Below are 14,685 nucleotides of genomic sequence, written 5' to 3'. Positions count from 1 at the left end.
TGACTATGGCTCTTGTGAGCAAGGATTGTGATTGGGTTAACATTGGATAAAAGCATGAGAAACGTGGTACAAAATGCTGTTCAAAGTGGATAATTCTCCTTATATATTTGAGGATACTGTGTTCTTGATTATAACATCTCTTTACTTGGTCTTTGGAAACTATTATTGTTTGTTTGCCCAAATTTATTAATCATTTGTATTAAGCTTGTACCATATCTGCATCATAGATTGTTGGAGACATATTATCTAAATTGCTTTGGTATTTGATTTCTATACCTTATTATTTGAACTCTTTTCTTTTGAATCTTATGTTTGACCTTATTTAGGAGAACCTCACTTAGAATGTCACTAGTATGTTGCAATAATTTCCATGTTCTAACATGAGTAAATATGGATAGATTCAAATGATGTTAGTAAGAGGGAGGAATGGGAGGAATTCTAGATTGATAGTTGATATGTATTATTTTGTTTATCTCAAAAGAAAAGGATTTTTTTTTTGATAATTTAGTAACAATGATTTATGCACAATACAATTTTTACTCTTACATCGTATCTGAGAATAACATTCAGGGGGCGCTTGGTTCGGGTAAGAGAATGGGAATGAGAATAGGAATGATTGCATATATTAATGAAATGGGAATGATTCTCATACCCCCCATATTACTCAGTAATGGTCCATTCCTATATTTAGAGGAATGAATCTCTGGGTCCCACCATCATTTCCCCAAACCAAGCACCAAATTTCATTCCATTCCCATTCCAAACCCCCCAAACAAGCAGCCCCTCATATTTGCTAGAGTAATTCAATATGCAAAAGATGGAAAATAGCTGAGCAAGTTAAAATTAATAAATTTGGAACAGGACCACCTTTTATCTATTAGGATGCTTGAAGAAATCTTAGCATTTTAAGTATAGTCATGCTATGTTAGCACAATAATCAAAAGTATTTTTTTATTATTATAAAACTTCAATTAACCCAAAAAATCATAAAATTTTTAATCATTCCTTATATTTTTGCTTGTCTCAAATTCCTCCCTTAATTTTAGATACTGATTTCAATTTCATTCTTTGCCAAGAAAATATGAATCCAGATTTTTTGGACGAGATGCCGAAAGCATAAAATCATTCTCAAACTTTCCCACCACTATGGACATGTGGATATATTTTCTTTCTCATATTTTAGGAGAGAAGAGACTCGTGAAAACCAATAGAACTAGGGGCTAACTTAAGGGAATTATAAGTTCAAGGACTAATCTAAAAATTAGGTAACATTTAGGAGTGAATCTTACAGCTTACTATCAACTCATTGTACCTTTTCTAAATAACCAATAGTTGTACGAGGTGCTTGCCTCCCAACTGTTCTAAGTGACCAAAATAAACTTCTAATTTTCCTAGTTTCCATGCACAGTTATCCACAGATCTAGTTTATATGTAGCAAATATGTTTCTTGACTGAATCAGAAAATTATTAATCACCTTGTCAATTGTTCAGATACTACCTCATCTTCTAAATCCAATCCATGCAAATTCTTTAAACTATCCTGACAACTAGTTCTGCATCCTGCAAGCTTTTTTTTATTATCTGTGCAAAGTTAAGATGAATAAAGGTAAGCAAAATGTGATGACAATAATATCTACAAAAGTAAAAAAGAAATACATGACATAGATTATAGAATTCAGATCATACAAATCAGAGGTTGCAAAAAAAAAAAAAAAGACAACTAGTCTTGAACTAACCTATATGACATAATCTCTGAAAGCAAACCTATTTTAGTTAACCCTTATAGCATCAGTACATCTCCAAAGAATAGTCCATGAATGAGCTAACAGTCTCAGTCAAATGTCACACGTGCATACTTCATTTTTCTCTACTAAACTTTATAAGTGCAGTGTGTACAATCAATCCTTAGTCATTCTTTAACAAAACTGATCAACTTCATTCTGATCACATGGAGCACAAGAAGAATATAAGCAAAAACAAAATACAACATGCTGAAATGAGAACCATACAACACATGCTGAATTTCAGAGTTTGAATCCATCCATACCAGTATCAGTACTCCTCAACACTGCAACCATGCAAGAAGTGTTATCACTACTTTCTAGCTAAAGAGGAAGAGCAAGACAAAAGGAGGCGGATGGAGTGAAGATGCATTGAAAATTAGAAGAGGTTAGGAAAATGCAAAGATTGAAAATTATTAAATTTGGAGAAATTTTAGCTTCAAGAGATTTGAAAAGCAAAAAAATATATATATAATAGGCAGTGTTCCTTATTTATCCAATGAAAATTTGGGAAATACATGTTTAAGAATATAATAGCCATTATCACACAAAATTCTAACCATCTAATTTAATCTCACTGAATGAGCTATATGCTAATAGAGGAACTTTGTAAGCTTAATGAGTTAGCAACTGTGAATTTAGGTTTTAGCATTTTGGACTAGTTGTTAGGCTTTCAAGTTAATAGTTAATTCATCCAAACAAGTGGTGACAATTGATATCAAAGCAAACCATGGGGTGATGACTTGAGCGTTTGGGCCTTGTCAGGACATTAAGCCTTAAGTGGAGGGAGATCGTAACACTCCATTTTAATGCCCATACAGAGAGTTGTAGGCTAATAGAGGAGCTTTATAAGCTTAGATGAGGTAGCCACTATTAACTCGAGCTTAAGCATTTTACACCAATGGTTGGACATAGCAAGCTTATAGGTCAATTCTCTTATCTACTAAGTAGGTTGTGACAATGATGTAACACCTATTTTGAGAGATAAAAAGGCAAAGGCCTAGTTGAAAATTGTAAAAGTTTAAAGATTTTTGGCAAAATTGCCAGTTGAATCCCTAGCCTCTTCTCCCTACGCTTGCTTCATCTCCATCAATCACCTAAAGACATCACTCTTCCCTTCACACGAGCTTGGTGACTCAATCAACAACCCATCCCCCATGTGACCATGTGACCAAGCCCATTCTCAACCACACAATTGAAAGGATCAATCCTAGCACTCATCAACTTCTTCTTCCCTGTGAGATACAGTTGCCTTAGTTGTTGCCACACATTCTGATTTCAGCCACAACAATGATCATGAGAAAAGGTCATCCTCACCTAGAAAGGTTGCCTCAAAAGAGTGTCAAGTGGTTGCCTCAAGCAATCAATTGGATGAGGATTGAAATTTGTGAGAAAAGGTTACTCGACAACACAATCCCTACACATGCCTCTATTTAAGCTTGATGAATGCCTTCTAGCTATCACTTCTTTGGGCATCTACTAACAAGCCCTTTGTGAAGTTATTAACCAATATTGGATTGACTATCTCTTCCTAAGTCCTAACTATTCTTTAAACTTGAAATTACTGCGTCTCATAAGAGGATAAATTGTTTTAATGCTCGTGGGTTACAACCTTAGAAGGTTGCATATTGCATGCTTTGTGGAGTTCAGTGAGTAATTGATAGAGGTTCTCACTCTTAGTAAAGTTGGACATGTCCTAATAAAATATAAATTCATATAAATTTTGGCATATTGTGGCATAGATAATTAGGAAACTATATTGCATGATAATTGAACTGTAAAAGACTTTTTGTAGAAGCTGCAACTTCAATAGTAATCAATAGTCATGACACCTAAAGCCTAAAGGTCAATTATAACTTATATACTTAAATCGATAAAGTATGGGATTAAAGAGTTTAATCACTCAAGTGCACTGTTATTATCTGCAATATAGAGAAGGATCATTGAATAATTGAAAGTTAACTAACCTAATCAAAGAGAAGGATTATTAAATAATTAAAAATATCCTAATCAACTAATCAATTAACTAATAGTTATTTATTTTAATTAATTGATAATTTAGTTGAAATAAATTAATGTGTTAATTTATAGAATAATTATAAAATTAAGGGTGGATTTGCATAACTGAAATGTAAGAGCTCAAATTGAAAATTAATTAAAAATTAACTAAATTCTAATCTAAATTTTAAGAGCCTAAATTATTTTAGAAGGGTGGTAAAAATTAATTTAAAGTAGAAATAATTTTAAATTTTACAAGAGTTGTAACATTTTAAAAGATTGAGAAACTTTTTTATTTCTAAAATCAGTAATTAGTAGAAAGAAATTAAGAATTTACTTCCTAACTAATCTCTAATTAATTAGATCTAATTTATCAATCAAGACTAAAAGTTAATATTTGGAGCTATGATATTCATCTAGAAAATTCATCTAGAAAATTCTTAAGGATAGACACATAAAAATGGGACCCACCATTTCACTTTTTGTGGGTCCCATCATTTATGTGTCTATCCTTAAAAATTTTCTAGATGAATTTTCTAGATGAATATCATTTCTCTTTTTGTAAATATAACCTAGGAATAGGATTAGACCTATGTAATAAGTAATCTCCAACCTTAGACAACCCTCTACACACCACTATTGTCAATGCCAACTATAATGATGTATGGGTGCACTAGTTCGTCCCTTATCAAACACTAGCACCTTCACATTATGACGAGAATTATAACCGTGTGGACGACATAAACGTTGAGTGACGAATTGCGTGACTTCCACAAGGTAAGAATGATTTAGTTTCCTCTTATTAATGTTTATGCAGTTAGAGAATGGATGCTAAAAATACATGCTCCTGCACATGAAATGCATTCCCTCTTTGTACAATGGAAGTGTCACAAGCATGCTACAATATGCACACATTGCAATATTCCTAAACCACACACATAATGTCAATTGTCACAGACATGGTGTGCAAGTTGGCTGTGTTCAGCATTAACCACCACAATCAATTAGTCAAGTGGGCTGCATATGGTGTTGATCGTTGAGGACTTTGTCCATGCACAAAGAACCCAAGGCATCAACCATGAGAACTTCATCACACATAGAATCGCACGAAGCGTCAACCAATCATGACTTCGCCTACACATTGGCCTTTTCGCACAAGGCTTCGATAGTATGGAATTTGCTTGCAATTTGGTAACTTTAAGTGACAATTGGTGAGGACTTTGTCCACAAGTGAGCCTAAGTAGCATTGACCATCACATATTTAGTCCATTAACTGACCATAAAAAGGTGTCGATCGTTATGACCAAGCCTTTTGCATAGACCATTCATAGTGTCGAGTGTCATAAACATATGAGCCAACCTCCATGACTTGTCTCACTGGCTAGTCACACAAAGCATCAGCCACTGCAACCAAGCTTCTTGCACAAACCACTCGCAACGCCCACCACCCCCGACTATGTATTCTTGGAGGGTGTACAGGAGCACCCACGAGCTAGCGCAATTGATTCATGCAAGGGTGTTGCTGCCAATAGGCTTGGCGTTGATTCCCAGCAGATCCAGAATGCCCCCCGTTGGTTGCCTCAACCCCTCCTTGCACGCGCCTTTCGTGATTTACCTCCCTTCCCAACAGTGAGGGCCACCTGGGAAAGGCCTAAATAAATGCTACCAATTGGAGGGTGTATGGGAGTAACCATAAAGAGTTTAATGGCAGAATGACAATTAGAAAGAAGGAAGAAAAAAATTGATGAAAGGGAGATTGATTGAGGAGAGAAAATAGGGAAATCTAATGAAAGAGATGGAAAAATTATCATGATGCTCATAAGTGCCACTATCCAATGTCATTGTCCATTTGCCAAATTTATTTTCCCTAAAGGAATTTCATATAATGCTAATTGCCATATGATGAGATTAAAATAATACAACTTGTTATGACATGTTACCCCAGCTCTCAAGTCATCAAGTTAGAAATTGCACTTTTGTGAGCAGTATGACCTTGCTAATTTTTACTCTTAGACAAAGAATGTAGTGTTAGTGAGAAGACTAGCCACCCAAATGACAATAGTTAAGACAATAGTTAAAATCAATTGCGTGGGAAGATATAAGAAAAAGGTAAAAAAATTATACTATCAATCTTCCCAATTATCTATCTTCTTAATCTACTTTTCTCTGATAGAGCAAAGCCAAGCATAATCTTCTCTCATTATCTATCTTCTTAATCTACTTTATTTCTACTAGACAGAGCAAAGTTAAGCTTAATAAAAAATACCAGAAAATGAGAAGAATAATGGTCTATGACAACAATTTGATATTAGCACTGCTCCATGTCCAGATTGAAGTCAAAACCTCTCCCCAGGCTGTTATGTCCAAACAGCACCTGTCAGGAGAGAACTTTCACCTAACTTGGTGGGTTTAAAGCATGGTTCGTCGGAATGGAAAGGCCGGAACAGGCATTCCGGCAGCCATTCCAAAGTTCTGGCATATAATATGGTCTGCTTTGGAGCGATGTTCCTCGACGTTATAATGGCCAGAACGAAACAAACATCGATTGATTAATTAAGAAGCTTTGGATTCCAATTTTTCTGATGCGACTTTGCTTTTCATGCAACGGACGGTTGGATTCCATTTTTTACAATATGACTTTGCCTTTCAATTACCAAACCTCTTGATTAATTAATAAGAAGCTTTGGATTCCATTTTTTACAAACATTACTTTTCATTCAATCTTTTAATGTTTTGTCTTTATTGAAAAAAAAAACAACACCACATCACTATCACATCATTTTTTTAGCCCTTTGCCAATATGACATGATTGTACGACTACCCTCCAGTTCTATTAATTGAGCATCTACAATTAATTTGAGTATTTGCATCTTTTGGCTACTGTCATCTCCTTTTATTTGATTAATTGATTTCTTCTATCAATTCCATCATATTTGCAAACAAGGTAAGTTTTCTAATTTTTCATCTAATTCTATTAATTAAGCATCTACCTTAAATTTGAGCATATGCATCTTTCTACTTACGATCATCAGCTCCTTCATTTGATTAAATGATTTCTTCTATCATTTCCATTATATTCGTAAACATGAAAATTTTCTAATTTTAGTTTAATATACTAAGGTATTCACATTGCGTTTTTTTCCAGCCCTTTGCTAATAATACATGACTACAGGAGTACCCTCCAGTTCTATTAATTGAGCATCTACCATAATTTGAGCATTTGCATCTTTGGGCTACTATCATCAACGTCTTTCGTTTGATTAATTGATTTCTTTTATCATTTCCACCATCTTTGTAAAGAGGTAAGGGTGCATTTGGTACGCGCGTTTTCCATTTTCATTTTCTGGAAAACGCGTTTTCTGAAAAATGGTGTTTGGTTTGCGTTTTTCGTGCTTGTTTTCTAAAAAAATAGCTAGTGTTTTTTAGAAAAACAGAGAATGACAAAAAGTCGTTTTCTATTTTCTAGAAAACGCGCGTTTTTCAGAAAATGAAAATGGAAAACGCGCGTACCAAACGCACCCTAAGTTTTCTAATTTTTCATCCAGTTCTAGCTCCTTTATTTGATTAATTGTTTCTTCTATCATTTCATTATATTCGCAAACAGGTAAGTTTTCTAATTTTTTAGTTAATATACTTAGTTATTCACATCACGTTTCTTTTTCAGGCCTTTGTCAATAATGCATGACTTCATGAGTACCCTCCAGTTCTATCAATTTGATTAATTGATTTCTTCTATTATTTCCAGTATATTTGCAACCACGTAAGTTTTCTAATTTTTTAGTTTAATACATTAAGTTATTAAGAATTGTTTATTTTTATGTGCTTCATTCTCATTATCATGATTTTTATTATTATCATTAAGTCAAAATTATTCATTATTATTTATTTGTTTGTTTATTTATTTAGAATAGCACCAAACCCTAATATTGGTTAGCAATTTCGTCAAATGGTGGGTGATAATCTTAAAATAATACGATGCAATTTTTGTGGAAAAGTTATAACCAGAGGAATTATGAGATTGAAACAGCATATTCACATATTACTGGAAATATCGAAACATATCACAAAGCCCCTAAGGAGATATTATCAATGTTAAGAAAACATTTTCAAGACTGGCAAGTAGAAGTTCAATGCAAAGAATAAAAATAAATAGTTTTAGATTCAATTATACAAAACATACGTGTATCAGAATGTGGTAATAGTGGTGAAGATAACATCGAAGATATAGAAAATCGAGAATTACAAAAAGCCATCAAAGAAAGTCGTAAAATAAGAGTCATTGTAAAGGAGATGCGTAATCATTATGGTCAAGTAAAATATATAAATAATATTTTAAATTTATGCATATATATCTTATCAATTTAATGTACTTAACTACTTCAAATTCTATAATTGTAGGATTCTTTGGTTCTTCATTTGGGTTAGATCCCGATTTGAAAAAAGGGATGTCTCGAAGCTTTAGCGTAAGAGAGGATTCTCGATTACCATCAAAAGGAATTGACTCTTTTATGTTTCCCACGAAACATAAAAGTCTCAAAAACTAGTTTGGTGCTGAAAAAGTAACAAATGTTGGTAAGGCAATATCAAAATGGTGCATATATAATGATATTCCATTTAATGCAGTAGATAGTGTCCATACTATCAATCCATGATAAACACCATTGCTGAGGATGGAACATGAATAAAAGGTCCGGATACCAAATTGGTGATGTTTATTTACAAGAGGAGGTGGATGAGATAAATGGATATTTGATCACTTTAAAATCAAAATGATAAAAGTATGGATGCACAATAATGTGCGATGGTTGGAGCATGCAAAACAAGCATCCAATCATAAATTTTATGATATCTTGTGATCGTAACATGGTATTTCATAGTTTTGTTGATTGCACCAACAAAGCAAAGACAGATGACTTTATTTTATCTTAGTTAAATAATATTATTAACGAAACCAAGGAGAAAAATGTCATGCATGTGGTAACAGACAACGAAGGTGCAAATAGAAGCGTTGGTGCCAAATTGATGATAAAAAGGCAACATTTGTTTTGGTCTCCTTATGTAGCACATTATATCAATCTCATGCTAGAAGATATTGTCAAGATGACAAAAGTAAAAAAATTGTGTTGAGAAAGGCAAGCAAGTAACAAGCTTCATATATAATAATGATATAGTTGTGAATTTGATGAAAACATTTACAAATGACCGTGAATTATTGAGACCATGAATAACCCAATTTGCGACATAATTTATTTCAATTGAAAGTCTTGCTCAACATTCTTCAGATTTAAAAAGAATGTGCACTTCTGGTGATTGAGAATCATACAATAACACAAGCAAAAGAAGGAAAGAAGCAGAAAAAATTACAAGCATCATAATGAATGGAAGATTTTGGAAGAGGGTTCGTGATATTTGTGCCACAATTGAACCATTAGTAAAAATTTTGAAATTAGTTGACCAATATCAAAAACCAATAATGTCAGTTATCTATGAAGCAATGGACAGAGCGAAAATGGCAATAAAAGATAATCCCGGAGATTAGCAATTATATCGAGATATTATTGATATTCGATGATACAATCAATTATGCCAACATCTACATGTTACAGTTAACCATATAATTTATTTGTATAAATTGTAGAGTATTAAGTATGTTATCAAAATCATTTAGAAATTTATCATTTCTAATTTTTAATTATCTTATTGATATTTCAGCTTATTTCCTAAACTCATTACCTCAATATTCTATAACTTGTGTTTATAATACAACAACCAAGTATTATCCCACCATGTGGAGTCCGCTATTCATTGAATATTTGTCATAGTTTATATTTCATGCAACTCTCCTCCTTTATCCGTTACTTCAATATTCATGGAACTTGTGTTTATAATGATGAAGTTAAACGAGGATTAAAGGTTGTAATTAAGAGATTGAACCGACTTAAACGCACAAGCTTAAGGTAACTTTTTTTTATGTTCTTATATTTTTTCCAAACATACAACAACAGCCAAGTCTTATCCCACTAGATGGGTTAGCTATATGGATCCTTTTAGATCATTGAGTTTTATCTGCTACTATATCATCGTTTATACTTAAATAAATTTTATCTTGTTTTATTGTTGCTAACCAAGTCTTTTTTTGTCTTCCTCTTCATCGTTTGATATGCGTGTCTGTGATAGTTTCACATCGCTTGTAGCATGTATTGATCGTCTAAGTACATGCTCATACCATCTTAAACGTCTCTCAGGGTTTTTCCTCAATATATGCAACTCCGACTTTCTCTCTAATGCTCTCATTTCGTATTTTGTCCATCCTTATATGTCCACACATCCACCTTAACATCCTTATCTCTGCAACTCTCATCTTCTGCTCATGTGCATGTCATAGCCCAACATTCAGCTCCATATAATATAGCAAGTCTAACTGCGGTTTTATAGAACTTTCCTTAAAGTTTTAGAGGTACTTTACTATCACATAAAACACTCGACGCTCTCCTCCATTTCAACCATCCTACTTATATTATATGTAAGATATCTTTCTCAATCCCTCCATCGTTTTACAAAAATGATCCTAAATATTTAAATCTCTCAGTTCTGAGCAACTCGTCATCAACTATCTTAACAATTATCTCATTACGTCTAATATTGCTAAACTTAAATTCCATATATTCTGTATTTATTCTACTAAACCTAAAAATTTTCCCTTCTAGTGTTTCCCGCCAAGATTCTAGTTTAATATTTACTCCTTCATGTATTTCATCTACCAAAATAATATCATCGCACCACGGTACTGTCTTGAATATGTGCAGTAAATTCGTCCATAATTAGTGTAAAAAGATAAGGACTTAGAATTAATTCTTAATGTAACCCTATATTTATTGGAAATGCTTCAATTACTCTACCTAGAGTCTTTTCTCTGGTCGTTACATCCTCATACATATCCTTAATTAGTTCAATATTTGTTACAATAGCACCTCTCTTTTCTAGAATTCTCCATATAATTCTCTTGGGACTCTATCATAAACTTTTCCTAAGTCAATGAATATCATATGTAGATCTTATCTTTACTTCCAATATTTTTCAATTAGTTGTCTAAGAAGATGTATAGTTTCTATTGTCAACCTTCTAGCCATTAACCCAAATTGATTTTTGGTCATCGTGGTCTCCTTAATTTTTTTCTATTATTTTTTCCCAAAGTTTCATGTATGACTCATTAGTTAAATACTCAATTTTGTACGTCTCCTTGTTCTTATATAAGGAAATTAAAGTACTTACCCTCGATTAATCAGACATTTTTTTGTTCTCAATATCATGTTAAATAATTTTGTAAGTCATTTAATACTTTATTTCCCTAGGCACTTCTATACTTCTATCGGAATATTATCTGGTCTAACGAGTTTTCCATTGTATATCCCATTTAAAGTTTATTCTACTTCTGAAATTTGAATTCTACAATAAAAATTTATATTTCTATACACATTTGATCTCCTTAAATTACCTAAGTTTGGTCAGCTAAACTTTCATTAAAAAGTTGATGAACATGTCTCTTCCACTACTCTTTTATTTCTCCATCGTTACTAGTATCCTATTACATTCATCTTTAGTACATTTTATTTGGGTAAGATCTCGTCTTTTTTTCTCTCATTTTAGCTACTCTATAAATGTCTTTTTCCCTTTCTTTTATATCCAATTTTTGATATAATCGTTTAAAAGTTTCATTCTTTACTTCATTCACTACTTTATTAGCATCTTTCTGGGCTATTGTCTACTTTTTTAAATTTTCCTCATTCTTACAGATATATAATTCCTTATAAGTTGTTCATTTTTCATTCACTTTCTCTTGTACTTTCTCATTCGACCACCAAGATTCTTTACTTAATGGTGCATGTCCCTTTGACTTACCGAGTACACTCTTAGTTACTATTTTCAACTCCGACCATGATGAACCAGTCATGGTCGATCCCAAACTCGTATAAAGGAGGAGGATTACATTAGGTTGCCAGCTAGCGTTAAAACTATAGCAAATATTTTTTTCCCAAACATAAACAATAATTATTTTTTTTCTTATAATTTTCAAACTAAATTATTCACAGACCTGATAGGTGAATTTAGATCTCCACTAGCAAAAATGGCAGTTAAAAAAAATCTCCCAGGTTTGTAATTTAAATTTTACAAATATTTATAATTAAAAAAATATACGATATTGAATTTTTTTTTATGGTGGAGCGATTATCATGAAGATGTCCCACACTTTCAAAAAATTGCAATAAAAGTTCTAATTCAAATATGCTCTTCTTCGGGATGTGAAAGAAATTAGAGTACATGGTCTCCTATACACACAAAGCTCTATAATCGCTTGGCTATCAAAAAGTTGCACAAATTAGTTTAGGTTCACTATAATATGCGGCTTAGGGTACGAAACATGATGCGCAAAAAAGAAGACGATGATTTTTAAAGTCTGATAGACCTCAATCACGTTTTTCATAATAATGACATTTTAAATGAATGGACGAGATAATGAACTACCCATTTTAGAAGATGATGATTTAGCATGGTTAGATCAAACACTTCGAGCATTAGATGCTGAAAAATCAACACAACTACAACCGTTCAAAGTCATTCACAAAAGAAGAATAATATAGAAAAGTCAACACAGTTGAAAGGAAAAGAAGTTTTATCAAGAGATGATAGTGACAATAATGATGAAAGTGACGACAATGATGATTCATATGATGGAAATAATCAACAAAGTCATGGTGAACATCATGTTCATCGAAGTCATCAAGATGATCAAACACAGGTATGACATGGGCACAAGGTCATGAAAATTATTATGCAACACAAGATACTAATCATGGGTATCGGCTGGGATCGAGAAACGTCACTTTTTGGCAAGTTTATCAGAATCTCCTAATGTCAATGATAAAGAACATTCGATTGGATCTTCATGACAGAAAATGAGTGTTGAAAAACATATAAAATATTTGATTTTGAGAGGGAACCAACGAATTCCCATAAGAGATGATTATGGATCAACAAGTTATAATTGGGAGTCTCAAGATATTGGGCATGGTCCAATTGGATATCAACCAAGTGGATATGGATGCTATGGTAGCAATCAACCCAGATATATAGATCATCTAATTATTCACCATCCTATACAAGTGGAATTAAACATCATGAATTTGAGGGTTATTTTGATAATGTGCAGAATATAATTCCTGATTATTCGACATCTCTTAGGAGCAATATTGGATATCATAGTCATGATCGTGAATTATCAAGTGATACTGGCAGTTCTATTGGGTATCAAGGTTTTGGATATTACAATTGTCATGATGAAACATTATTACAAAGTTAATCATCTAATTGTGAACATCTTTCATCAACTCAATCAAATGAATATCCATATGGACAATTTAATGCTAATTTATTTCAACGCTCATACATTGGAGATCAATTTAATCGGCGTGATACTCAAGGAGAATATAATGAAGATTTGGTTTCTCACTCTTTGTGGTATTAGCTCTAATAAGATATAATTATCATTGTATTTTTCTCATTACGTTATATTATTGTATGATAATTATATACTGATGTATGGATTTTGTATGGCTTCATGTATTTTATTTTTTATTACTAGTTCTCTATTTTTTTTTTTTTGATAAATCGGCACCACGACCGTTCCGTGAAATGATATTGGAACGGGACACCGCTACGACCGTTCCAACGAACCATGGTTTAAAGTATTTGCTTACCCGATTAGTCATGTTCAGTCTGTTTCTATTTGAAAAAGTTAATTAAAGTTACCCGCTTGGCATCACTAGTATGTGCCTTGCTATGTCGGCCATAAACAAGAAATATGAATTGAATAGCATTGCGAACCAAAACTTATAATTAGGACCAAATCAAAATAAACTCACCGATCATGCCATTTTGTGGGTTAAATTGGGAAGAAGATCGACCATTCTGCTTCTCCTCCTTTCTGTAAAACCAACAACGGAACTATTGAAGAAAAAAAAATATTTTTCAAAGACAAAAGACACTGACATGAAATGATCATGCCAAATAATATACATTAAATAAAATAAAATTCAAAGGAGTAGACTTCATCGAAAACAAAAAACAAAAAAAAAAAGCTGGTAGCGGTCATTCACAACGACGAAAGGATGGTCCAACACACCTAGAAAGAAATCTAAGAAGCGCTAAGGTGCAGAAGGAGCCAAGGAGGGTGCCCGTTGCAATCAGAAGCCACTGCTTCGATCTCTCCGCCATTCCCAAGACTGTCTCACCCAGTGCTCGTGGTTTTAAACCCTAGTCTAGTAGCGCGGCTGAGGAAGGAAGGAGTGGGAGACTTGTAGTATGTATTGCATATAACATATATTATTATATATTTATATATTTATATATTAATTATTATATTTTATAATATTTATCTAAATCAGGCACCCAACTTTTTTTATTATTATTATTATTATTATTATTATTATTATTATTATTATTATTATTCTAACGAATTGATCCTCTCCTATAAAAATTTTATATCAATAGACCCATCAATCAAATATTCTTAGATTAACCATCTGAAATTACTAATTCTTAAATACTTAAAATATTAAAAAATTATTCACCATTGTTATATACATTCAACGTTTCTACTATATTTTCAAATTTATTAAATTATACATCTCTTTTTGAAAATATTCCTCCACATGATAACTTAGGGTAAGGATCCTCTAGTCCAAGACCCCTAGACCACCCCTGGTCCCTGTTTATTCATTGGTTGGATGAACTGGATCTCACATATTTAACAGATGAGGTCTAGTTCATCCAACCAATGAATAGACGGAGCCTTTTTTTGATCCAGAATTTTCTGGACCAGAGGATCTGGCCTCCCCAACTAGGCCAT

The 14,685-nt window shown here is 32.8% G+C and overlaps 1 protein-coding gene across 4 annotated transcripts in view; it reads right to left on the bottom strand.

Annotated features, from left to right (window-relative positions):
* LOC122027016 (tRNA threonylcarbamoyladenosine dehydratase-like) overlaps nucleotides 1-14,134 on the bottom strand; it is a 70,619-nt gene extending 56,485 nt beyond the window's left edge. For all 4 annotated transcript variants that reach the window (XR_006124244.1, XR_006124245.1, XM_042585811.1 and 1 more), the window contains exons 1-3: nucleotides 13,960-14,134; nucleotides 13,700-13,761; nucleotides 1,476-1,581 (exon numbers count right to left, since the gene is read on the bottom strand). Coding sequence is in view for 2 of the 4 variants with exons in the window: in XM_042585811.1 (XP_042441745.1) it covers nucleotides 1,476-1,581; nucleotides 13,700-13,761; nucleotides 13,960-14,051 (260 nt within the window). In the remaining 2 variants the exon portion in view is untranslated. The remainder of the gene's footprint in view (nucleotides 1-1,475; nucleotides 1,582-13,699; nucleotides 13,762-13,959) is intronic.
* Between the last annotated feature and the right edge of the window lie 551 nt (nucleotides 14,135-14,685).

This window comes from Zingiber officinale, chromosome 10A, assembly GCF_018446385.1.
Source record: "Zingiber officinale cultivar Zhangliang chromosome 10A, Zo_v1.1, whole genome shotgun sequence".
Taxonomy (NCBI): Eukaryota; Viridiplantae; Streptophyta; class Magnoliopsida; order Zingiberales; family Zingiberaceae; genus Zingiber; species Zingiber officinale.
The sequence above is the reverse complement of the archived record's forward strand: the minus strand, read 5'-3'. Positions and strand labels throughout refer to the sequence as shown.